The 27036-nt window shown below is 36.0% G+C and overlaps 1 protein-coding gene across 12 annotated transcripts in view; it reads left to right on the top strand.

Moving 5' to 3' along the window:
- LOC108715533 (nuclear factor 1 A-type) overlaps positions 1 to 27036 on the top strand; it is a 222718-nt gene that overhangs the window by 187744 nt on the left and 7938 nt on the right. For 7 of the 12 annotated variants that reach the window (XM_018260772.2, XM_041561388.1, XM_018260770.2 and 4 more), the window contains 3 exons: positions 1681 to 1846; positions 3171 to 3221; positions 10077 to 10168. In XM_018260772.2, the coding sequence (XP_018116261.1) occupies positions 1681 to 1846; positions 3171 to 3221; positions 10077 to 10168 (309 nt within the window). The remainder of the gene's footprint in view (positions 1 to 1680; positions 1847 to 3170; positions 3222 to 10076; positions 10169 to 27036) is intronic. The other 5 variants (XM_018260773.2, XM_018260771.2, XM_041561389.1 and 2 more) reach the window with 2 other exon arrangements.

Genomic DNA, 27036 nt, shown 5'->3' with positions numbered 1-27036 from the left:
CCTTTTTTTTATTTTTTATTTTAATTTTGAAAAGTTTCAGGTTGGTGACAAAATGCTGCCCATAAACGGACATAGGTGTCATTAATTTTCTAACTACTAGACGGTCCAGAACTAATTCTTGAATTAGTGAATAAATCTATCTAAAGCTATTGTTGCCTACTAATATAATTTGCCCTTGACACAATTTGGTTAAAGTTTTATTCCCCTCTTATGACAAAAAAAGCTTGATTATTTTGTGTTAAGCATTTAGTTCAGCATTTCAACTGATTGTAGCCGGTAGTGTTGGGTGAATAAATTTACTAGGCACGAATTCACACAGAATTTCTGCATTTTGCCGCCGGCAAATAAATTGCTGCATCAAAAAAAATTGGGCGCGGTTCCAAATAGTAACGCGCATAAAAATTGTTGTGCATCAAAATTATTCAGACGCCCATTGACTTTAATGCATTTGGACAAAATAGTTATAGTCGTAAATAAAAATTGCTGCGGGCATCCACATTGCCGCGCGTCAAAATAATTTTGACTTCAATTCGTCTTGCAAATTTTTCGCCATTTTGTGAAACGGGACAAATTCACCCATCACTAGTAACCAGGATTGACTCGTGAATAATGAGGGACTGAGAGTTTACAGAAAGCAATTCTTTCCTAGCTAAACCCAGTAATATTTGAGATATTATTAGATTGATTTTTGAGTAGGTAAAGGGCAAAACCATAGCTTAAAAAAGCCTAAAAAGCATTAAGGAAAGAGATTTTTTTTATTTGTGGTGGAAAAAGAAAATAAAATGCGGTCGTTATATTGTTTGCTCTGTTTGCGGTCTCTTCATTTTGCTCCACATAGTACTAAACTGTCAAACATAGATCAATTTGTTGGTTGCTGTCAGGTCTGATACTGTCAAAATGCAGGAACACCTTCCAGCATAAATTAAATGGGAAAGATACCAACTGTTCCTGTGTGGAAAAAAAATTCAAGTTATACAAAGCAAATGAAATTTTGTACAGTATAACAGTGTAACACTCCAAATGTAGAGCATCAATAGGACCTATGGCAGAACACATGTAGAAAATGTTGGTGCAAATGTATTAGGTTTTATCTATTTCTGCCATAGTGTTTCATAATTGATAAATACATGACTGTAACAACACCTGCACAATTGCTTCAGGTCTTGTAACCCAAAGCACTGAGCAGATAACTTTTCCTCTTCTGCTATTTGGTAGCGAACATGTGATTTGTCTGATAGACCTGGAGCAAACATTGTACCTGTGATTCTAATGTAACATTAAAGTTTTTACTTTCACGTATAGTTGCTAGGGTCAGAACCTCGTATAGCAATCAATTTGTTGATTGCTATTAAGTTAGCTGTTATAGAATGTGTCTTTGCTTTGCTTGGCTGAAGTTGAAGGGGAACAGTCCCTGTTATAAAAATCCACTAAACTGTAGTGGATATTTAATAAATCTGCTTTTCTTTTTTTTCTTACAGTTTATATATTTAATGACTGGGTGATGGATGAGTTCTTCAACCCAACATGTTTTTCTCCTGAAACCAATACAATGATGCTATGAGTTGCTTACAGATTTTACCTGTTCTAAATTTGCTTGTACTCTATTGTCTTGATGATCTCGTACAGTTGTGATACCCATTTTCAGGTTAATTAGAGATCTTGTTTTGTTTTTTTTGATAGCCTAATGGTAGCAGCCAAGGCAAGGTGCACAATCCATTCCTTCCTACTCCAATGTTGCCACCACCTCCTCCGCCACCAATGGCTAGGCCTGTGCCTTTGCCTGTGCCAGACACAAAGCCTCCATCTACATCTACAGAAGGAGGAGCTGCCTCTCCCACGTCACCAAGTGAGTATATACAGGAACAATACATACACCCACTTCTACTGAAATTGCTCTGCTTTACACTGTTGGTGACTGGTAACCTTTTTTAATAGCCGAAAGGCTTTCATAGACTAATATATTGTGTACCCAATTAGTATGGCTCTGTCTTAGGGGCTTTTCCTAATGCTACATAATACTCATACATATAGCTGAAATTTTGAAATTTCTTTTTAAACAATACCACACAAATATACTTTTCTATCCTAACTTCTGTAGTTTGAAACTAAAGTACAAAGCTTTCCCCACATGTTGTTACATTGGGATGTGTCAGAGCAGGATTAATTTCAATAGCTTGGAAAAAATAAAGGTAGCCGATTGGACTTCAGATCAGTTGCCTTTACAAAAGGTTACAGCTGATAATAATCATGGCACATTTAGCTCTTCTGTTAGCTTTTCCCTTTAAAATAAAACCATATATTTGAGTGCCTTCAGTGGTTGGAAAAGGCCTAGAGTACATAGAACTTGTGTACATTTCAAAATATATACCTGATCACAGTTGAAGAGTGGATGATAACAACTTGCAGAGTTTGCAAAAAAACTGGTAGTCAAATAGTGAAATTGTTCCAGAAATGCTGAGGTCCATTTTGGTTCTTTTCTGCTAAAAGACTTCTTACTCAAGTTTAAGCTCAACTTCATATGGTTCATTTCACATAATTTATTTAGCAGCCTCCAAAGATACAAAAGCTTTGATATTCCCCGCATCCACATAATGCAGCCTGAATTTTATCAGCAGAGCAACGGAATGTTAAACTTGCAGGATGATACTTCCCCAAGTAGAACTTACAGTGTGAGAAAAGGAAAGAAAATATGGTATGAAAAGCTGTTGAACAAGTTCAAGTAGTTCAATTTGTAAGGCAAAGTGCAAAAGAATTATCTTAATTGGCATATAATTACCATATATAATAATTGCTAGTAATTGTGTATTGTTTTCCAGAATTTCAGTATAATTATACTAATCCCAAATTTTTGCACCGAATATTGTTGGCACAAAGATTTATGTGCAAATAGGTTCCACTTGCACTTGTCAGGAAAGGGATGGAACTTATGCAGGACATGGGCTAGGTCAACAGTCAGTTGCATACAGTCCATTTGGCACACTACTGGGTTCCTATAGGTACAACACACAAACAGAGAACTGTACTCAATGCCATGGCATGTCAGATATTAAGTAAACGGCACCTTTGCAATTAAACAAGTGCTACTGATGCACAAAGGTAAGTAAAGGTGGATATTTGCCAGAGGGTGTTAAAATTTAATAAATGCCCATCTTTGCAATTAATACATTTAGAAACAAACACGGGAAAGAAATCTTACATCATTATGAAGAATTGTCATAAAAGTGAGTATGCTCAGTTTATTTATGTAATCTTTAGCTTTCTATTTTTTAACAGAATAGAAATTTATTGAATCTGTTTTCAGTGATTTGGTTTTTCATTTTATTTTGTGTAAGTGAAAAATTAATGTATGCATAGACAGAGCTGTCCTGTATCCATACATCATGTGAACATATTGTGTTCAGCTCTGTACAATGCATTTACAATCTATCTATGTGTTAGTAAGGGCATGATAGAAGCTAGTGTATGTTTAATCATTCCGGCTAGTATCTTATACCCCATCGACAGCAATTATATGTTTTGATGTTATAAATAAAAGATAATAGCTTAGTTATTTAACCTTCTGAAATCTCTTATTATATAAAATCTCTCATTTTATGGGACATTTGATCATGGCCATTGCTAGTTTACAAACTTTATAGAAGCCAAGTGATAGGCAATTTGAAGGGCTGTTTTACACATACTCAGTAGTGGTGATCAAAATATGATGAATGCCCACAGGTTAATTCTCACTGCATTAAATAGCAAGTATCTTAGATACTGACACCAGTAATGGAACTCTTTTTTACATCTATTATAATATTGCCTTTGAAAGCAACTTCTAACTTTGCCATAAAATATTTGCACAATGCTTTTACATTACCTGTCTGATGCCCCATGTTCCTGTATGAGGGGGCTGCCATATTTGTGCCGCAGGAGTCCGTTAGCATTAGAAACTTTAACTGACAGGCTGAGAACAGTAGGTAAAGAGGAAGTTAACCTATTTGAAAATGCAAAGATATAGTATAAACTTTGTATATGTCCACTATAACACCATGCCCTTTATTGAAAAATGTCAAGGGTTCACATATCAAAATAGCAAAATAGGAGGCAGTTTAATAAAGATATCATACAACTAGCTAGTAGAAACAGTTTTAACACCTTTATAAAAATATAGCATTTGATAATATAAACCAGCTGCATTTTCTGTGATTCTTACAATGCATTGTTGTCAAAAATGTAGTCACTATGTAACAACAGGTTTTGTGTAAGGAGATGATATAGGAATATGGATTTGTTCTAACCAATTCTCACTGCTTCTGTCCAGTGAAGCTATATAATTCAGTCAAAGTAATTTTGACTGTGCTTTCAACTTTGTTGTGCTATGCAGAGAATTGCACTTTTCATTAGTAACTTAAAAGAGAGCCAAAGATAGAACTAAATTATAAATACAAATTAGATATTAGAACCAAAATGTGCAATGTTCTATTTTTCAATAGATCAGGGGGCAGATTTATCAAGTGTCGAATTGAAAAATCTAATTTTTAAATTAGAATTTCAAGCTAATTTTAGTGTACTTCGAATAGGGAATAGGCCAAATTCGTTTTGAATTTGAAAAAAATTCGAAAATTTGAATATCGAAATTGATCATGTACTGTCTCTTTAAAAATTCAACGTTGACAATTTGCCATGTAAAACCTGCCGGATTGCTATTTAAAGAAGAAATTTCTGCCATGCTATTTAAGCCTATGGGGGACCTTCTAGAACCTATTTGGAGTCATTTGGTGGACTTAGAAAAATCAAAGGTTTTTTTTTAAAATACTTTGAATCGAATTTGATTGAATACGATCGAAACAATCAAATAAAGCCTATTCCCTCGAAGTTAAAAAATTCGATTGCTTAAATAGATTTCAGTTTGTCTTTTTTTTATTCGAATTTTGAGTTGATGGGAGTTTAAAAAACTCCCATCACCTCGAAATTTGACCCTTGATAAATCTGCCTCTTTATGTTATTAATTTTTACTTATGCATATTGCTTTTCTAAAGATATACTTTGGGGGTTATTTATTAATGTCTGAATGCCAAAAACCTGAAAAATTTTTGGTTTTTTTGACAATAACATCAGATTTTTTTTGTGAAAAAAAAAAATCTGAAACGCGAATCCGAAAATCCAACTGAAAAATTTCGGGAAAAAGTATTGATAAATAAGGGGAAATAACCCGTGCAGATTTGGTCAGGGTATATTTCAGAAAATACAGACTTTGATAATTACCCCCCTAGAGTTTTTGCCTAAAACCAGGTCTCAAAATATATGCACAGCTAATATTTGAAATGCAGTACAACTGTATTTTTTACATTTTTTATGCTATTACTGTCAGCATTTATTACATGTCCTAAACAATCTTTCTTCCACTAGGATGTGGGTCTCTATATACTTTTGGGTTGCAAACCCTATATTAAATTTAGGGAAATTGTCTGCACTGTGTTTGTATTAAACACAGATTTTTTCCATTAATGACTTTTATTCCATTCCCAAAGAATGATTGTTCCATCCAGTGATAGTCTAATGTACTTGTATTTGCAAGCCAAAAATGCATTTCAGTGTTCTTTTTCTTTTGAGCCTGGTAGCCGCCATTGCCTTATCTTCCTTTATCTTAGCATTACTATGACCATAAGTCTAAAGTTCTGCTGATGCAGCATTATAAAAACAATATGCATTTAATAATGTAGTAAGTATTCTTTTGGCTTCAGTATCACTTATTTAGTTTTGTGGTTTCTGATAATGAAAAGCTCCCTTATACAACCCATTTAATCTATCATGCAGGGAATAGGGAAAGGTGGTGGCAGTGTTGAATGAACAAAATTCTGCTAAAGCTACTATCCTTGTACGGCACTTACTTTTCTTTATTTAAAAGCCATGCAGGGAAAGGGGGTGGCGTAGGTTGAACAAAGCCCTGCTTAAGTTGCTAGCAATGTGTACTGCGGAAGATTTAATCTTCTTTTTTTTATCTAATCACATTGGCACTTTTAATCATGTTGCAATTGGTCAGCCCCTTTAAAGCAACTTTGCTTTAAAACACTATGAGAAAATGACCCACCTGGACTTAAACTTAACTTAACTATTTATTATAATGATGGTATAAGAGCAGTTACTTCTAGATTGATTTTCGTTACTGTTATTTCTGAGAGCTTACGTTGGACCCGTATGTTCAATCATACCAAAGCTGTGACTGGCCATTTTATTGCAGCAGGGCAAACCATACCCTGTTTGATTGGAAGTGGCGTTTACAAATTCAGTGTGTACAACACAACCTTTTGCTGCACACCTGCAACATTTTGCTAACAATCCCAGTGGCTAGACCCAAAAAGCAAACACTTGAGGGGGTTAACTAAACTCCGAATACAAAAATCATGAAAAATTCTTGATTTTTTTTATAAAATCTGATTTTTAAAAAAATCACAAATTTTTCAGAATTTATTAAACTCCGAATCTGAAAATCCGCCATCTCAGACCTGTCGAGGTTGCATATAAGTCAATGGGAGAAGTACCAATGATTTGTTGATGTGCGCTGGGTTTCGGGCAATACCCCAAAATTTTCGGTGTTTTCGGGTGAAAAATAAGAAAATCGGATGAAAAAGTCCGAAAAATTTGTGAAAATCTGATTTTTTCCCACAAAGTAAATTTTTGGGAAAATGTAATAATAAATGAGCGTAAAAAAACCCGAGCAGATTTGATAGGAGTTTGTAGCAGAGTTTGTAGCATATAATATTGAGATAAATTCAGACTTTGATAAATAACCCCCTTGTGTGTGTGTGTGTTTGGGGGTTCTCTGCAAGCTTGGCTGATTATCTGTGTATTTCAGTCAGGCAGGATCCTAAATTCAAAAATGGAAAGTGCAGGTGCTCATATTATCTTAATCTCATATTATCACATAGTATTATTGGTTTGAATAAGGTACATCACCTTCCAGCATTCCTCAGCTGTCAAAACTAGTGATGGGTGAATCTGTGCAGTTTCGATGCGCCGAAAAATTGGCGAATTTACGGCAAAACGCATTTAAGCCATAATAATACTTGATGCAAATCGACAATTTTTATACACCCGAATATTTGGTCCAAGTCAATGGGTGTCCAAATAATTTTGACGTGCGTCAATTTTTATGCACGCGTCAATATTTTTTGATGCAGCGGATTTTTCCTGGTGAATTTCTGCAGCAAATTAATTTCCTTGCGACGAAATGCGGAAATTCGCCGCAAATTTGTGTCTGTCGAATTTATTTGCCCATCACTAGTCAAAACTAGTGAAAATAATAAATGTTATGTTAGGTGTGTTTATATTATTATAAAGATTATATTTATATTATTTATATATTTATATTATTATTTGGATGACTGTAAAATCACCAGCAATAATAAATGAATTGGCAAGAAGACACCTTCCTTCTTCTGGTACAAGTACAGGTATACACTGTTTACTCCCTTACAGACTCCCTCTGGGGGCTCAGCATTAGATTATCAATAAATGAGATAAAAGATGAAAGATAAAAATATGTATTACCTTCTTCCAACACAGTAATGCACAGCAATTGTTTTATTGCATAAGCTAGCTGAATATAGGCTTAGGTCTAGTAGTGTAAAATATGATTATCCGTTAACATCAAGCTTAATTTAAGAGCTCTTGGTCTGTGTGGAATCTATTCTATTTCACATAATTATGTGAAGTACTTGTCTCCATATATCTTAAAATTATATTTGGGTGATTGAATATTAAATCAGATGAGCTTGCCCCACCATGTGACACCATTCCCCTAGAAGTCATTTGATTAAAATTCTGCTAATTATTAAGAATCTTTACTGCTTGGACTATATAGCAAAATTTTGTTGATGGGTTAAGAAAATAACAGTAAAAAAGATAGTGAGCAATATGTGCTTGATGATGCAGACAGCTTATTTAATTATATTTATGAGCTTACTTAAGTTCTATTTCATAATTAAATAAGAGTGTGAGATACGATAATTTGCCATCATTGCAATGGCATTTAATTAATTTAGAATTTAATGCAGACATTTGCCAGCAGGCAGCTACTGACAGAAATTCACATTTCCACGTGGCATGTTACCGTATTTGATGTTACACCAAGGTGCATGAGCAATTCAGGCAATGTTTTCTGCAAAGAACTTGGCTCGCATAAAATATACAAAGGATTGATCCTTTCCCATTGTTATAATAAATAATTCCTTCCATAATGTTTTATTTCCTGTAATGCAGTATATTTCTGATTTCTGCAAAGAAAGGACCTCTTAAAAGGAATAGTCCCTGTACACTTGTACATCCTTGATGATTGCCACTGATACAATGTGGTATCAATTCTGCTCTCTTGAGATATGAACCTTTTAGGATATTTACATTAGACATTATAGTGCCTAATGGATTGAATTGTGAGTGGTACTAAATTGTTTTGTTGATTAGTATTTCTTGCTTGTGCATACTTATACTGAGCCTGTTTTGTACCTCTGTTATATTGTGTGCTTATGCAGGTTTATTTAAAATAGTGTATGCAAATATTATGGTGTCTGCTATATAATTCAATCATATGTATTATTTCTAAAATTATGTTTTGATAAATAATTAGTATTTGACTATATGATGTAATCCTTTCACATTTCTTATGTGGCAATAACACAGTGCACTGAGGCTATAAAACTATATACAGGTATGAGATCTTTAATCCTGAAAAATATTATCCAGAAAGCTCCAAATTACGGAATGGTCTTCTCCCATAGAATAGTTGAAGCAAAAAATGATTTATTGTGTCCTCTGTCTTGCGCGTTTCGTGTTATATGATTAAGTGTTTATAACACAAAAGGCGTAAGGCGGAGGACACAATAAATCTTTTTACTTTGCTTCAACTATTTGGTGGAAGATTGCCTTCATTTGAGTGCCTGCTCCATAATTATTTTCGGTTATCCGCTCCCTATGCTGCAGGGCGGCGCACCTGGGCCACTTCCCCTATGTGGTGAGTAACAATTCTACTTTACGGAGACCCTTTCTTGAAGTTTTATTACTTTTCCCATAAACTAAATTTTACCCAAATAATCAGAATTGTTTTTAAATTATTTATTTTTCTCTGTAATAATAAAACAGTAGCTTGTACTTGATCCAAACTAATATATAATGAATCCTTATTGGAAGCAAAACCAGCCTATTGGGTGTATTTAATGTTTACATGATTTTCTAGTAGACTTAAGGTATGAAGATCCAAATTACAGAAATATCTGTTATCTGGAAATTCCCAGGTCCCGAGCATTCTGGATAACAGGTCCCATACCTGTATATATATTTTTTTTTAATCGTGGTTTGTTCATGGTTAATCCAATGTACCTTTTTTAGTAGTTATGTTGCAGTTTTGTGAGATGTGAGTTTCTGAGAGAATGTAAATATAAATACAGTATGACCATACAGTTGCAAAATCCTGCATATTATTTAATGTTAAACCTGAACTTCTGTTAGGAATATTTCAGAGATCAGTTGTTCAGATTTCTCCATGTCTGCAAATGCAGTATTCACAAAAAAAGTTAATATTTAGCTGTTGTTTTTTGAAAACAACACCTTGGGGATTTTCTATGTATTTATTGCAAATGAAAAGGGCTGGAATTAGCTTTAAGTATATTGTAGATTCCTAAACATCAGCACCTACTGCCTAGGCACAGAGAACAATCTACATTGATTCACTGCTTCTATAGGATTATTGCATACGGTATATGTACATATGATATATGTGTTATTGAGCACGTTATGAACAATGATACCAGTTATACCCGTGTTCCCTCAGTGCTTACTGCTGATGTATTGCATACCACTCTGATAGGTTGGGGCATTTAAATAGCTCTCTGAGGTTTCAGGTAAAATGGAAGTAGATAATGGGCAGTCTATGCGCTGTATCAGTATTCTCTTATATTCTAAAGACCATGTTTGACTTTTGGTTACCAGAAAACTTGTGACAGGACCAACTGACAAAAGGGGTATGTGTAAATAATATATGTTTTTGTTTTCTAGATTTTACTTGTACTGACCTACTGTTATATATCTCCTATTCACAGCCTACTCAACACCTAGCACCTCCCCCGCAAACCGATTTGTCAGTGTTGGACCACGGGATCCAAGCTTTGTAAATATCCCACAACAGACACAGGTTGGTTATACACAATGTATTCAATATCTAGCTTCTCTTCTCCACTCACTTTACATGAGTATAAACTGTTACTCGTTCAAGTGGAATTCGAGAAGCACACACTCTGCTCTATTCTTGCTTATTCTGGTGCACCTCCCACAGTGTCCTTCCACACTGGAAAACACTTATAGCACATCGAAATGGGCAGCACTCCAAAGTTGAATTAAAATTGCCTTTATTCTTAATCGCAGGGAAGCATTTATTGATACGTTTCGAGCCTGGCACGGCTCTTTATCAAGCTTGATAAAGTGCCGTGCCAGGCTTGAAACTTTGAGATAAATGCTGCCCTGCGATTAAGAATAAAGGCAATTTTAATTCAACTTTGGAGTGCTGCCCATTTCGATGTGCTATAAATTGTTACTCCTCTGTTTATTTTAAGTGATGCTACAAAATATGTTTTATAGCTTTTATTTATTAATTGCTATTAATAAAGGTGCTACTTAATACCATGCATGTTTGTTCATACAATCTCAGATATAAAATCATATGAGCAGGGAGCTAAATGGATTTGTCCCTAACCAGGTTCCACCATACTTTCATAGTTTGTAGTGGCTGCATTTGTGGTTTCTAGATTTAACTAATAAATACCTAAAAAAAAATATTTAAGCATAACATAGTAACAGTAATTTATATTGGAAAAAGCCCCATCTTCATCAAGTTCAACTTTTTGTCTAAATGAAACTTGCCAAACTGCGTTAATTCAGACAAAAGAAAAAAAAAACTGCAGTTTGGCACAGAGGAGGGGAATATGCCTTCCTGATTCTAAGAGGGCAATCAAACCAGTGCCTGGATCAACTTCTACTAAAAGTTCATTTCAGTATCCCTGTATTTTATAGCTTGCTAAAAAAACGCATTCAATACTTTTTTGTTCTAATGTGTCTGCCAGTACAACTCCTTTGGGGATAAAATTCCACAATTCACTGTAAAAAAGTATTCACATCATATGATGAAACCTGTTGTCTTCTAATCCCAGTGGCCCTTGTGCCTGCTTGAAGGATCTATAGGTAAATAAAGCCATTTCTTTTGTGCCTCCTGATGCTGTGTTCTGATCCCTGCATTGGTGAAGCTTGCCTTGGGGTACCCAGGGAATGAGAACCTTCACAGACTTACCTGTCTGTATGTTACCCTTGTTTTGCAAAGCAAACTTATTATGTTTGGATAGAAAAGTTTGTATTGAAATTGGCAAGAAGCCAAGAAAAATGCATTAAAGAATTCAGGTTAGCAGGGTCAGCTAAAACCTTTAGTAGGTACAAGAAACCAATAAAGGATGCCAAAAGGCAATAAGGCAAGCCAAAAAAAAGAAATAAATAGGACATTGCTTTGAATAGTAAAACACATGGCAAATTATTTTTAATATACAAATAGCAATGAAGCAAGAGGGGGCAATTAAGTTGATAAGAACAGAGAAGAATTTTATTTTATACTGTTATTTTTGTTTTTAATGGCTAAGAAACAGTTAAATGAAGGTTTCCTTTTTAATAGACTAAATACCTCAGAAAGGGCTAGCTCTGTGATTGTGGAATTACTTTACTTACAGGGAAAAATATAGGTCATTCTGTTGGGCAGACATATATGATTCCACAGACTGAAAGGAAACAGTGATAGTGTGTCTGTGATTGCAGAGATTGTTCCCCACCACACCATTAGGCTCACAGTGTAATCTAATCTTGTTTCATTGGCACAAGTGGATTGTGGGACTTGAAGTTTCTCTACTTTACCTAGTGGATGCTGCACAGATTCTATGGACAAATTTCAAGTCCCAGAACAAATCACATCACAGTGGTCAAGGTGAAGGAGTTGCCTGACGCTGTGGGGCAGATTTACATAGGGTCGAATATCGAGGGTTAATTAACCCTCGATATTCGACTGCCGAATGTAAATCCTTCGACTTCGAATATCGAAATCAAAGGATTTACCGCAAATAGTTCGATCGAAACGAAAAATCGTTCGATCGAACGATTAAATCCTTCGAATCGTTCAATTTGAAGGATTTTAATCCATCGATCGAACAATTTTTCTTTGACCAAAAAAACCTTAGAAAGCCTATGGGGACCTTCCCCGTAGGCTAACATTGCACTTCGGTAGGTTTTAGGTGGCGAAGTAAGGGGTCGAAGTTTTTTTTAAAGAGACAGTACTTCGACTATCGAATGGTCAAATAGTCGAACGATTTTTAGTTCGAGTCGAAGTCGTGGTCGAAGTAGCCAAAAAAAACCATTCGAAATTCAAAGTTTATTTTTCTTCTATTCCTTCACTCAAGCTAAGTAAATCTGCCCTGTGAGGATCAGTGATATCAGGACATGTTTTAGTCCATTATGCCTGAGATCATTAGACCAGAGATCCTGTTTCCTACCAATTTTGCTTTCCAGTTGTTAAATAATTTAACGTAATACAAGTTTTTTTTAACATGATCATATTTTTACATGTATGAGTAGATCAAATGCAACCTTTCTGTTGTGCTATTTAAAACCAAAAATATATGTAGACTATCTCAGGAATTGCTTGGCATGGAGTGGACTTGTTGATATAAAACCACAGGTGAAAAACAAGTGAGGATTTTGATCCCTGACATTTTAACTCACAGTGGCCAAAACAGGTCTATTTCATTTGATTTATTTTATAAATGCAGTGACATTACAGCATTACTAAGAAGTTCTTGCTTTGAATTGCTCTTTTTATAATGCTTTTAATGGTAGTGTAGCATTCCTGTTAGTAATATACACAGATATTGTAATTTTAGAGTTAAGCTCTTCTCTCCCTGAGTTACCAATAAAAATAGTAAAAAACTGCCTATTTTTAATAAACAGGTATTTTTTATTTAACATGGATATAGATTCCAAAAAAGTAGACACTGCCCCCATTGAGATCAAATGGATTCCTTGCAGTTCCTTTTTTTCTATGGTATAGATGCTACTTTTTTAGTTCAATATCCACATTATTGTTGTTGTTATTTGAGGACTAATGCAGTCATCCCCTTTCCCTTATTTTGGCCATTCAAAACACAAACAACAGATGGGCAGTGCACAACCTACATTTTCTTCCTTTCTTTCTTTTTTCATTCAGCTTATAATACTTTTAATCTATTTGCAAGAATTATAGCCATCTTTATCGTTATAGTTGCAATTCTCTTTAAAACAAAAGCCCATTAGTCTTCTGCAAGCCAGAATGTAAAATTCTTCAACATAATTTCCGCAATTCTGTCAAAGTCAATATTGTGGACAACTAACACTATATGCATTATTATGCAGTAAGCACAACATTATCTGGTGCCTTGGGAATGTGTGATGGATAATCTTTTTACTACATTTACTTGGGGTGCTACTGTTTAAATATTATAGCAACATGACCAAAGTCATGTAGTGCCCTTAATATATAATCTCGACTTATGTAGTGTATTAGAGGACACAAATCCAGTGCAATATGAGTGTTTGATGAAACAGGAGTACATGTGGAAACCTTTATTAAAGGACATTCTTATTCATCACTGGACAGGAAGGAGCTATTTTTGCAAGCAGTATCATTAATTTATTGAATTCGAAAATCACTGCAAACTGGCTCTAGTTCATCAACCAGACAACTTTAATCACATATATGTGTGTATGTGCATTAAAAAGGGGCTGTTAAATTTGTTCTCTCGTCCTTTTTTAAAAGGTATTTCATTATTAGGTTTTAGGTTTTCTGTTGTTGTAGGTTAAAATGGACTTTGGGGGAAATATAATAAAATACGCAAGGAGCAAAACTTTGCGCATTAAAATTCGCCTGTTGCAATGTAATATTGTTCATTGGGTTTTTCTTGCATGGCGAATCATAAATGCGCATTGTGAAGCTTTAACACCCGCTCTGCAGTTTCTTTAAATATTTTGTTGAAAAAAATGGTTTCTGATTGCAAAATTTTATTACATACACAGCGAATGTTCACAAAAGTAATTTGGTCGCAAACTTTGCAAAGAAGATGTTGAGGTCTTTAATCAGTCAAAAATGGCGCAAACTTGGTCTCTAAATGTTATCATGTGTTTCGGCAAAGGATTTCCTAATAAAATGGTTAAAGTTGCACTGTTTTTGTTTGTTTGCTGTTCTCCTCCAACTCCATTTAGTGCCCAATCACACATCTATAACAGAAAATAGTATATGAAATTAGCTATGTTTCTGCATCAGGCTGTGAATCAATATATTGACCCTGTCTGTCAGGGTTGTTGGTACAGTAATTGTTGCATGAAAAAAATGGAATGTGAGAACGTGCCAAAATGATGCAAAATGTATAAATAAATCATTACACTTAGTTCCTTCCTTTTTTAACTTTTGCATCTTTATGTGTTTACACGGCAAAGAACACTAAGTTAATCAGCAGGGTGTACATTATTTATAGTGGTAGTAGGGTGCATCGTGCAGCCAGTAGTTTCATTGCAAGCATTGATCTTGGACAGGTGATGCAGACTTTAACACACTCAGTATTCCTTCCCTTATCCCTGAAATGCTTAAGGGTACTATCAAATCATATTTGCTTGATTGGCAGTATAGAACTCATCCTGTCAATACAATTGATTTTTTTTCTGTAGGCAGAGATGTGCAGGTTTGTAGGAATTTTTGCCTAGGCATAACTGGTTCAGACTGTAGTCTCTCTATATTTTATTGTAGTAGAGGTTTGTATTCTTGCCTTTAAGCTTACATTTACTGGTAAGATTTCGACTTTTGTAGATTTTAACATAACTTTTTATAAAATAGTGAAGAAATATGAATTTTAACATTTACAATACTTTGGACATACTATATAACATGGATTTCTGTCCAAACCAAACTAAAAAATTGTTTGAATCAGTCGAAAATCTGTTGTGTGACAAAACTTAGGATTCTTTGGAGGACCATGGCCATGTTTGGTGACCACTCAGGGCCAAATTCATAAAATAAATGTACAATGCAGTTGCATTGCTAATTTCTGTTTTCATATTTTGCACTATATATAGCAGAATGGGGGTAAACTTCTAGTGGTTATTATTAAATCAATATTATAAAAAAAGCCCAGGCCTAGGGTGGCAGAATTTCAAATGCGAGCACTGGAGAATGGCGTGAGGGAGATTAGAAAATCTCCAGCGTATCTCCAGTGCAGTTCTACGTGTGCGCACTCGCAGGAAGTGGACGGTTAGGGGACGTAGAGGGGAAGGGGAGGAGAAGGAGATGGTGACAGGGAGGAGGAGACAGGGAAGCGGAGAAGGAGACGGGAAGAGGAGGAGACAGGGAGGGGATTGGGAGGAGAAGGACGAGGGGATTGGGAGGAGAAGGACATGGGGAAGGGGAGGAGAAGGAGACAGGGGAGGAGAATTAGAATCTGAGAATTAGCTGTCGCTAGTACTTACTTCAAGAAGCTGGATAAGACCAGAGTTTACAAAAGACTAAAAAATCCATTACAGTCAAGAGATGATCAACGAAATAGGGGAGAAGATGAAAAAATGGTAGGGACAGGACAAAGTACAAGACCAGAGGATATTCCAGTGCAAAAAGTATTAGAGCCACAGGTGAAACAGAGCGAAACAGTAAACAGAGGATGAGGAAAAGGATAAGAAACTCGGTACATAAGAGAGAGAATTGGGACAAGATATCCAGGAACTCACAGATCAAGATATTTAACATACCAGAATGACATTCCTAAAGGTATAATAAAATGCTAGATACCATTTTTAAATATAGTTTATGCTTATTCTGTTATAATCTTTCTCCACAATACAGGTACAATATAATTGTAGCGCTATAGTAAACTGACTTGTGCTAGGGCAGTTTTAGCTACTTTCCTTTGTGGGCTGAGACCACAGATGAGCTCTCTTTCTCAGTGGTAAGCCCTCGCAATGCGGTGGAGGCAGGGTGTAGTGTAACTGTAACAGGTGTGATAGCACAATGATGGGTGCCAGTAGTTCTTTAACGGTTGAACAAAGAACTGTATTTATTGAACAATAGCACATAGATCATTTAGCACATTGATCCACAACGGAGCATAGAACATACACAGCAGCATAAAGGCTGAATTGCCACAGGCTAGGGAATATACAGCAGAGAGTAAGTTGACAGCATGTGATGGGTATTGCCCAGTTTTCAGGATATCTTCCAGTGGCAGACTAAGGAAACTCCTATCATCCCTATCTCAACACTTGGTTTCTTACTCCGGGTCAGTAATACCCTGGGATCTTAATCCCTCTAATCTCCTCAGCGGAGCCTTGAGCTGCTCAACTAAATAACATCTCTATCACTCCTAGAGTGATCTATAAAACGAGTATAGCTGTCTAATTACTAGGGCCAAAGCGCCTAGGGTCGACACTACCCATTCCCTTCCAGCCTGCTTGGTTGGGCTAAAGCAATGGACCCAGAGCACATGGTTCCTAAACCTTTTATACTCTGGCACAGTGCCATCTGGTGTACACTGTGTGAACTACAGGGGTTACATAAGCACAAAGTCCCCATAAGGACCCACTGAGGTGTCCATATTACTAGGGATGTGCCTGTCTGTAAAGTGTAAGGGTGTCTAAGATTTTCACATCCCTACATAATTATTTCTAGCAAAGTTAGAGATAATTTAATCTAGAAACCCCCATATGTAATAAAGGGCTGTTTACCCAGCTGCAGTAACCCATAGCAACCAATAATATATTTCCTTTTAAACAGGTAGCCAGTAACCGCTGCCTGCTTATTGGTTGCTATAGGTGACTAGACGAATAACTAACTTTGCAACTGTTATTACATATATACCTGTTCATTTTTTTTTTTTGAACAGATTAAATCAGGTATACATTTCAAAAATATTCCATGTACAGTATTGGTCCAGCTAGAGAATGACTTGTCTTTTATTTTTCAGTACAATTTACTAGGCAAAGATTTATGGTCTTTTCTTTAAATATAAGCCTCTGATGTGGTACAGTCTCAAAAGCTCCTTTGAAATCTATGAAATCTATGTCACATTTTCTGCAGCATTGCATTTTACCTCCTAGCAGAAAGTATGTTTGTTTTTTACTCCGAGTTCTGTTCAAAATATATGCCTCAATAGTAAGACAGTTAACAGTCAAAAGTTAAATTGAATGACATATAAAATAAATATATCTGACATGAAATCATCACAGTGGAATCAACTTTTCCGAAAACAGACCACAAACTAAAATATTGTTGGAACCTTCACTCTTATTTATGTCTTTTCAGACTGATGAAACTGCAATATTCAGCTTTATCACATCACCATAATCATGCAGTTGTCTATATATCAATAAGAGATATGAAGTTGTGGGAGGCTTTCATGTAGGGTATACTTAAGATAGGGCAGAAGGGAGCCGACCAAGTGGGACACTGGCCTTGGAGTTCTGTAGGCCTAGGACAGTTTAGTTTGAGGGCTCTGTTGTGTCAAGGAGTCTAGAATTAACTGTTTCAAGTATGTATGCTCTTTTCCTGAGCATTTCTTTCTTTTCTTTTCTTTATGATACGTCTGTTATAAATCTGTTTCTATTTACAACATGCATTGCAGTCATTTTCTGTTCAATACAAATACAGTGAAAACAAGAAGGAAAAGCAACCCAGTTGAAAACCCAGGTTACATAGTCTGCTGTCCATGCATTCTAATGAAATATACAATTGTCATTACTAAGTTAGAATCAATGTTAGCATCAGGTGTTTTCTCACTGTATGACCACCTCTTTTTAAACCCTCTACTAAAGAGACTCTTTGCACAGGACTGCAATCTATTTTTTTTATAAAAAAGCAGGAAACGAGCTGTCCTCTGTAAAAAGATTTACAAAATGTAATCATTGTTGAAATATTCTCTTTGAACTGCCTTGTCCACAGGGGTCTCTGGCTCCCAATACCCTGTTTTCTTTAGAACACCCTTACAAGTTCCTCTGGAAGATCAGGTACACTGGCGCTGTGCTCTTTGAAGTCTTGAATGAATGAAAGAAAGGCATAATAAAAGGGAGCTGTTGATCAAGCATAAAATACTCTTTAAGCCGACAGAATAGCAGAGTTAACACATCCTAAGCTGCTTTTGGGTTTTCTCCCCCTTTTTTATATCCCCTCCACATTTTCCTGTGCTTTGTGTACAGTGGGAGTTTTATAGGATGAAAAGTCTCTGATCTATGTAGTATGCCATTTCCTAACAAAAAAGCTAAATGGGATTGGTTTTTACATCCCTACATCTTTCGTCTTAGTATTTTCTCTTTCTTTTTTTTCAGCAATACAAAGGTTGCTATCATCCATTACAGCCACAAGATTTTACTGTTACACAGATTGCATAGGCATTCTTGGCATAAGCAAGAACTAACATGGCATGGCTTTTTGACCAAAACAAAATGCTTTTATATTTATTACTTTATATAAATCCATGATTTGTTCTGGTGTAGGTGTGAGCCTTGAAAGAGTTAAGAAGAACCACTTTTCTTGAAAGTAAGAGGCAAGCTGCAGTCTCATTTTATATCTAAAGTTACCATGCATAATTAATATGTGAATGCTGAGTACCAGCCATACAATTTACAGTGGATTGCATTTCAAACATGTGTCCTTAAAAGAAGTTCTTCTCATTATATTCAGAATAATAGTGAAGGATGCCCAGTCTCTTTTCTATCTTTGTAAGACTTGTTCTAGATGCCAGAGGCCAGGGGCAAAACAGCATGGAGGCAAAAAACACACAGGGAAATCATTTCTTAACCAAAGTGACGGTGCAAGAGTTTAATTATGCCTTGCCTGCAATGGGAATCACTGAAAACAATTCCTTTATATTTTTGGGGTGTGTTTATTAACATTGGCGATACATATCACTGTGATATGTAAAACTCAACTCAGACTGCAGCAGTCGGCTCCTGGTAACTTTAAGAGCCAAAATTAAATTTTTTAAATTGGAATTTTGGCTCTGCTAGTGCAGAAATCGTGATTTCGCTCTCCACACTAGCGATGTGCACGCCATACGCCCACTCCAGCACTTGAAATGGTATGCGCCAAGTGCAAGGGGGTTGGATACCCTAATGGTGGCAAGGATCCCTGAAATGCCCCTGACAATCAGTGGTGATATTTTTCTCCAGTGTAAGTAAACATGCCCCATAGTACTTAAAGAAGCTAAGTTCTCACTGTTTGGCCCTCAAGCTTGGTATCATGTTCTAAGGTTCTGGAAGTATGCTTTGGTGCACAAATGTAAAGGGAAAGAATTGTACACAAAATGAAGATGACTGGGTATTGGGTTACTTCAGGCTCTCTATCTCAGTAGGACACCCCCGCTCCAGGTGCAGCAAATGATCCAATAGCTCAATGGAACTGAGAGAAAGCACGCAATGCAGATTAACTGCTAAGTGATTTATTTTTCACAACATGTTTCAGGCTGCACGCCCTTTATCAAGTGTAAAACAAACTGATTATTCACAAACTTTTAAAGGTGTAGACAGGAAGTGAGGTCACACAGGGTGAGTGCAAATTACCTTAATTAGTACAGGTAATTACCATATAGTCACATTTCGTATTAATAAATTACTAATTACTAATTACTAATTCATAATATCCAAACATATGAAAATTACAAAAAACATTTAGTAGAAACACTATTAAATTGAAAACTAATTTGTAGAAAAAACTTTTTTTAAAAAGGCTACAAAAATTCAAAAATTCATACATAGTACTGCCCACTATTAGGGCCTGCTACTAAATGTTTTTTGTAATTTTCATATGTTTGGATATTATGATAGTAATTTATTCATACGAAATGTGACTATATGGTAATTACCTGTACTAATTAAGGTAATTTGCACTCACCCTGTGTGACCTCACTTCCTGTCTACACCTTTAAAAGTTTGTGAATAATCGGTTTGTTTTACACTTGATAAAGGGCGTGCAGCCTGAAACATGTTGTGAAAAATAAATCACTTAGCAGTTAATCTGCATTGCGTGCTTTCTCTCAGTTCCATTGAGCTATTGGTAAAGGGAAAGAATGTCCTAAGAAGAGCACATACAGTACTATATTCTAGCAACAAACCCACATATATAGTGGAAGTTCTTAGATGTCTCTGTTGTGTGGAAAACAGCTTCCATAATGCATTTTTTATTTATTTTTTCTTCAGAGCCATAGCCCACTATTATTGAAGGCAAAAATTTAAAAATGTTTGCCTTCATGTGCAACAATTATAGATATGGTTCATGTAGAATGCACTTCTAGATGATTATTGCCAGCTACACACTGAAATGCCAGCTTTTTTTAGGCAACAATGTTCTCATACTATGAAAATAGACAATACTGTATATTGTCTATTACTGAAACCACGCATCTTCAAAATCTTTGTATCTCTTTCTTATCTTCTAATGAGTATTTCTTGATAGTAACTATTTTTTTTCAGTCCTACCAAGTACTGTAAAGCCAAACCTTTTAACCAACAGAACCAATAAGTGTATGCTTACTGCCTTATACACATGAAAAATGTAATGATAATTTGTAAAAGGGTATTAGTTAAATTTGTTTTTGTTGTTTCATTTTTAATTTAACTCAATTACTGAACTCATATTTTTTCTCTTTCTGACATCACTGATGTTTGGCTTTATGCCGCTGTTCCATGGGTATTTTTTTACAACATACAATTAATCATGATAGTTTCATTGGTTGATATGATGTCCCCAAACCTCAATCTGTATTTAGTCACCTCATAAATATTTGTGGTATTTAATTTCAGTATCTTAGAAAATGTGAAGAGAAACAAACCAACAAACCAAATGTTAGTAGAACATTTCAAGAGTTTTTTGTTTTTTTTTAAACAAGATGAAAGAAGCCAAGGCATACGTTGTATGATAAATAATGTTTAATTTAAAGGGGAACCTATTTGTGAAAAATAATAATTAAGCATCCACTGTAGCATCAATGTTCATATTATGATAAGATTCAATGGTTGTCACTGAGATACCAGAGTAGGCCGAAAGATGTCTTGGCAAACCACCCTTATTCCTCTAACATTTAAAAAATGATCTGCCCATTAAATTCAGCAAATTATGGTTGTAGTTGTACAAAAAAGCTTGATGTAATGCCTGAACTGAAATGTTATGATTCTATTTACTGATAACAATGAAGGTATCATCTATGGGGGCTGATTCATTTTACTGTTTTATGATCTTTGTAAATTACTCTGGGCAAGAAGAGAATAATGTAAATAATAACTGTAACATAATTTAGTGTTAGTACAAAAGCATTAGCAAAGAAAATCTGTCATGCACGGAACTTTAAGAATAGTAAAATGGTCAAAGCTAATAATGGTGGGGGTGCCTAGTACCCCCTCAACAGTGATTACGCCTTACTTCTGTTGCATTGTATCAAAATCTTTATCAAAACCAATATTAATTGAGTTTTCAATATTCTTACTTAGACAGACAGGACATATATTCTTGTTTAATAGTTGTCTCATCACAGAGGTGCATTACTTCTGTTATCTCAGTGTTTTTTAAAACTCCAGAAAGTTACAGAAAAAGAATATGAACCAGTAGTAACCCCCTATATTCAACAAAGAAAGCCAAGTATCTGTCTGCCAATTGTTAACGACCAGTGCATGAATCAATGTGAATCAATGTGCATCAAGTTTTGAAAGCTTCCTTTTCTATACATCATATATTGTTGTTGTACCTGTACTGGATTTTCGGAACCACCCATTGTTTTAATGACAGACAGTCACAAGGTGTCACATATCCTTCATCAGAATGAGTAATCACCAATGCCAATGGCCATACAACAAGAGGTACTTACAAAATGCAATGGCAAAGTCTGTATTTATACAGTCGGACAAATTAGAACTCAGAATTCATTTTTAGTGTGACATTGTTTCATGTAAAAAAACTAAGGGAAAAATTTAAAATATGTTGTTTGTAAAAGTATTCCATCCCTGCACTTCTTCAATTAGTGTCATGAATTGTCTATTGGATTCAGACCAGGGAATTGGCTGGGCCATTGTAGAACATCCATCTTTTTTTTATTAAAAGTCACTACAATGTTATTTTAGCCATGTGTTTGGAATTACTGCCCTTCTGAAAGATGAAGCTTGCCCCAAAACTTATCCACAGTGAAGCTGAGTTTCTTGCAGTATTTTTTTATTTTTGCATCATCCATTCTTCATTATATTTTACAACACCTCCAGTCCCTAATTATAAAGAGCAGCCACGGAGCGTGACAGTACCACTACCACCATCATTTAATGTAGGCATGGTGTTGCTTTAGATTTGGGAATTGTTAAATTGGTGCCATGCATATTCCTGTGAACTTTTGGATAAAAACCTCCCTCATGGTCTCAACTACCAAAACAGCAGGGTCACTCACATGTTTTTGTCATACTACAGCTATGCTTTTTGCATGGTTCTTTTTAAGTAATGACTTCTTTTGTGCCACCCTCCCATATAGGCCAATGTAATGCAGAGCTCTCAATATCATTGATCCACGCATGAAGGCTTATTTATTAAAGGTTTGATTTTAGTGGTTTTAGAGGTTTTTGAAACCTAAACTCAGAAACTCTAAAACCACGATTGCCACTGAATTTATTAAAAGATCTGAACATAAAAAGTACGAACGGAAAAAAGCATTGAACAATGTGAAATTCGATTGTTAGTAAATCTGCCCCTTAAAGTAGAATATCGACTCAGGGTTCTTCTAGCGAGCACCACGGAGAGATCCTCTTCCTGCTTCTTCGGGTCTTCTCGTGCCTGCGCATGCGCAGTAGAGCGAAAAGCTGAATTTTAACGAAAAAGCTGTAGTTTTCGCTTTACTGCGCATGCGTCTGCCCCAGGAAATGTAAAAACTGTTGATGCAGGAAGAGGATCACTCCATGGTGCTCGCTAGAATATCCCCAGGCCTGTGCGGTTTTCTGCTGATAGGCAGTCACTTGGGGGTGCCTAGCATTTGGCACCCCAAGTGTACAATGGTATACCTTCTTCTTTAAAGTAAGTAAAGTATAGAGCCAGTTGCATCATTCTGTGGGCTTGTTTTTACCAATCATGATCTCAAAAGATTTATCCCTGTAAAAAGATGTCTTATTTAATTTTTTTTCACTTTTTACATTTTTTTTTAAAAAAAATTGCCTCAGTTATAAAGCCTCCAGCAAAGCATCTTCTTCTGCAGGTTGCACCCTGAGGCATAGCTGGTTAAGAAGCTGGGCACTGGGCAGTACATAGAACAGTCTCAAGCTTGAGAACTTGTGTCTAGGTCAGTGGTAAATGAGACTTGCTGTTTCATTGAAGCTTTTCCGCTAATTCACTAAAATCCGAAGTTGCGCTGGCGTTAATTCGTCAAGCAAAGCGAAGTTACAATAATGATGACTAATTTTTATACGGTGCCAAGTTAAAGTACAATGGACGTATATGTAGCAGCAAATACATTACACTACACAAGCTGGGAAAGCTTCATAAAATAAAATAGAGTTGTTATTTTGCCCTATACATGTGCCCGCTGTATAGTTTATGTGCCATATGTTAGGAAATGTAGGGGGGAAGGAGGGTACCCCAAAAACATTTACAATCTTTTTCAGCCTATCGCCCTTTAAAAAGTAAAAGATGGCAGCTTTTTTGGGACTTAGGAATTGCTTCAAAAAAAGTTGAAATTTTTTCTATCTACTCTATTGCACTTCGCCTGGTCTGAGGTGGCGAAGGTAAGTCTGGCGCAAGAGGTAATGTTCAGTAAAATGCGCAAGTTAGTGAATTAGCGTAGTTACATACCTTCGCCGTAGCGCAACTTCTGGCGTTAGGGTGCAAAGTAGCGCTAGAGTAGGTCCATTTCGCTAGCAAATTTACGCCAGCTCCCGTTAGTAAATCGGCAAAGTAACGAATGACGTCACACTGGCAAATTTTCGCTAGTGTTAGCCACTTCGCCCTTTAGTAAATTTGCCCCAAGGAGTGGTCAAGGCTTTCAAACTTTTGCATTGTAATTGTAATAACTGAATCATATCTCTTTAGATATTTGTGCTGAGGCAAAGTTTTACCTCAGATCATGCACTGATTTAAAGTACTTTAGGGCTAAACTCCACAGGAGATTTTGTAGGATGGTGCCAGATTGAAAAAACGTATCCTACAAGTTGGATGCAGTTGCATGGGTCAAAATATAATGGGACTGATGTGTAAACTACATGGAAATGTTTCCATCCAACGCAACACAACAATTGGAAGGGAACGCAGCATGCTCCATCTTCATCCAACAAGAAAAAAATCTCATGGTGTCTGACTGACTTTTTTTTTCATTGAAATATATTGACTGTCGGGTGTAGATGCATGAACAAGTAACATCATCTGACTTTACATTTTAGCTATAGGGGGATCAGATCTTGTAGGATCGTACAAATCACGTGCTGTTGCACAGTGTTGCATGGCAACATGACAAAGTCTGACCCACAAAATCCGATAAGACTATTTTCAATGAAGACCAGGGGTGATTACATGCTGATGAAAGAATCCACTCATCTGCTCACTCTTCTAGCAGCAGTTGCAGCAGCAAAACAACCCTAAACTATAAGAGAACAACAGTTTACTTTCCCTTTAATTGTTTGCGGAAATGAAAATATTTTATGAGCTGCATCTCATGGAAACTTTCCATATATAATCAATTAAAAAAAATCTATACTGTGATTGGAATTAGAACTCTGTAACTACTAGCATACAGAATGTTCTATTACCCAGCCTTGTGTCCTACGTATGGCATGCTAAAGAAATGCATATGGGAGATTGGGACAAACTGAGTGGAGGTGGGACAGCAGTGTGCCTTTTATTTCTCACCTCCTCGCTCATTTCAATGTATCACTTCCCCAGTCATTACAAACTGCTTGCTGCCTTCTTATTGAAAAGGACCAGTAAGCACCATGGCAGTTTCACAGCAATTTACATGCTGCGCAGTCTATAAGATTTCTTTTATGGTGTCTTCAGTTTCAGCATGAATGATGTGAGTGTCAAAACCAGCTTTGTATTCGTCTATCAAATTGGGCGGTCGCTATCAGACAGATGTATTTATGTGGTGAACTTCCTGTTTAGGATTCAGTGGAGTATATATTGTTTATGGTTCATAAAATCTTACTACTGTCCTCATACACTAGCAGATCAGAGCTTTAACTTTCATGGTGCAGTAAATTAAGAGGGGAGGAATAAGTGTCCTCAGAGGACAGTAAAACCGACTTCCGTTAGCAATGGTTAAATGGGATTTTATAAGCACATTCGGTGTGGAACTGTTTTGCATGAGCTGAATACCTTAGAGATGACACACATCTGCAGGCACTTTATTAAATCCTTAGTCAGCATTTTTCAACCTGATGAGATTACTTCTTCATTTGACTAGAGAAAGGAAAGCTAAGATCTTGTAGTGGGCTGCACAATTCTTTTTGATGTTTCACCTTGAACACTAGAAAGAGAAGACTACGGAGCATTGTTAAACAGGATAGAGAAGTGCAACTCATGTCTAGGTATGATACAGACACTAGTCAGCCAGCAGCTTTATATTGGCACTTGTACTGCTATTCTCAGGATTATAAATTCTTTCTTCCCACTTGTGTGAGAATTTGGAATATGCTTGCATATTTGTTTGTCGAGCACTTTTAGATAGAATAGATTCAGAGCAATAATCATTATCATGGGAAATGATATTTGTATTGTTTTGGGTTTTTTAATCAATTACCACAAAAATCTGTTTTCTGAACTGAAAGCTAGCCCATCTAATTTTAAGGATGTTATAGTTCAGCACTTCTGCTGATCTGTAACACCCCAAAGGAAGGCAATGAATTTAACTGCTTAAAGCATATTTGTGTAAGTATGCCATTCTTTGCAAATGTACCACCTTGTTAAAAGCTCTCTGGCGGTCAGGAAAGTGTTAAAAAATGTATTAAAAATAGTAAATCTTCCCCCACAGAAACCTGCCATCCTAATTCAGTACAAAAGAATTATCCACCTGTAATTCAGTTAGTACTATTTGTGTTGTTCTACATATTTTACATTTAAATATAATTCTATACAGAGCTTTACTGATTAACAGGTTTAGGAAAGATAAAGAATTTGGTTAATGAAGCCATGTATTTCAAGCCACCTGTATTGTAAGTGAAAGAATAGTAGGCAAGAATGCAGCAGTTTTTCAGCAAGTTTTCCAAGCAGTGTGATATCAGACCCCCAACCTTTTGAACCCGTGAGCAACATTCAGACGTAAAAGGAGTTGGGGAGCAACACTAGCAGGAAAAATGTTCTTGGAGTGCCAAATAAGGGCTGTGATTGGCCATTTGGTAGCCCCTCTACATTGAGACTCTGTTTGGCAGTACACCTGGTTTTTATACAACTAAAACTTGCCTCCAAGCCTGGAATTCAAAAATAAGCACCTGCTTTGAGGCAGTTGGGATCAACATCCAAGAGGTTGGAGAGCAACATGTTGCTCACGAGCTACTGGTTGGGGACCGATGAGATACCACAAACATGCCCAAAAGTCAAAATGGGTAGCCCAACAAAACTGTAGAGCAGATGGGCAGTTATTGCACATTTATCAGGGCATGTTTCCATTTGTGCCACTTAAAATGGGAATAGATACTAATATTTCCTCAAATATTTTGTGCACAAACTCAATATACTGTATATTCCATGCATTTGATCAAGCAGTTTACTGACCTGCCAAAACTATGTGGACCAGGGAATAAAATCTGCTTTTAGTTATGTGTATACCTAGGTTTCTAGCAGGGTATGGTAAGTAGCTCTAACTAGTATGCCAGTCAGTAGTATGCCAGTGTTATGTTTCATACAGTTGATGTAACAATTGAATTGAGGTAGGTCTCTGATATTTTATTGGGCTTATACTTTTGCTACCCATTTATAGTCCAAATAAACTAGTTCAGTTTCTATAGTGTAACCCT

This window comes from Xenopus laevis, chromosome 4S, assembly GCF_017654675.1.
Source record: "Xenopus laevis strain J_2021 chromosome 4S, Xenopus_laevis_v10.1, whole genome shotgun sequence".
Lineage (NCBI taxonomy): Eukaryota > Metazoa > Chordata > Amphibia > Anura > Pipidae > Xenopus > Xenopus laevis.
This window is presented reverse-complemented; position numbering and strand designations above follow the sequence as displayed.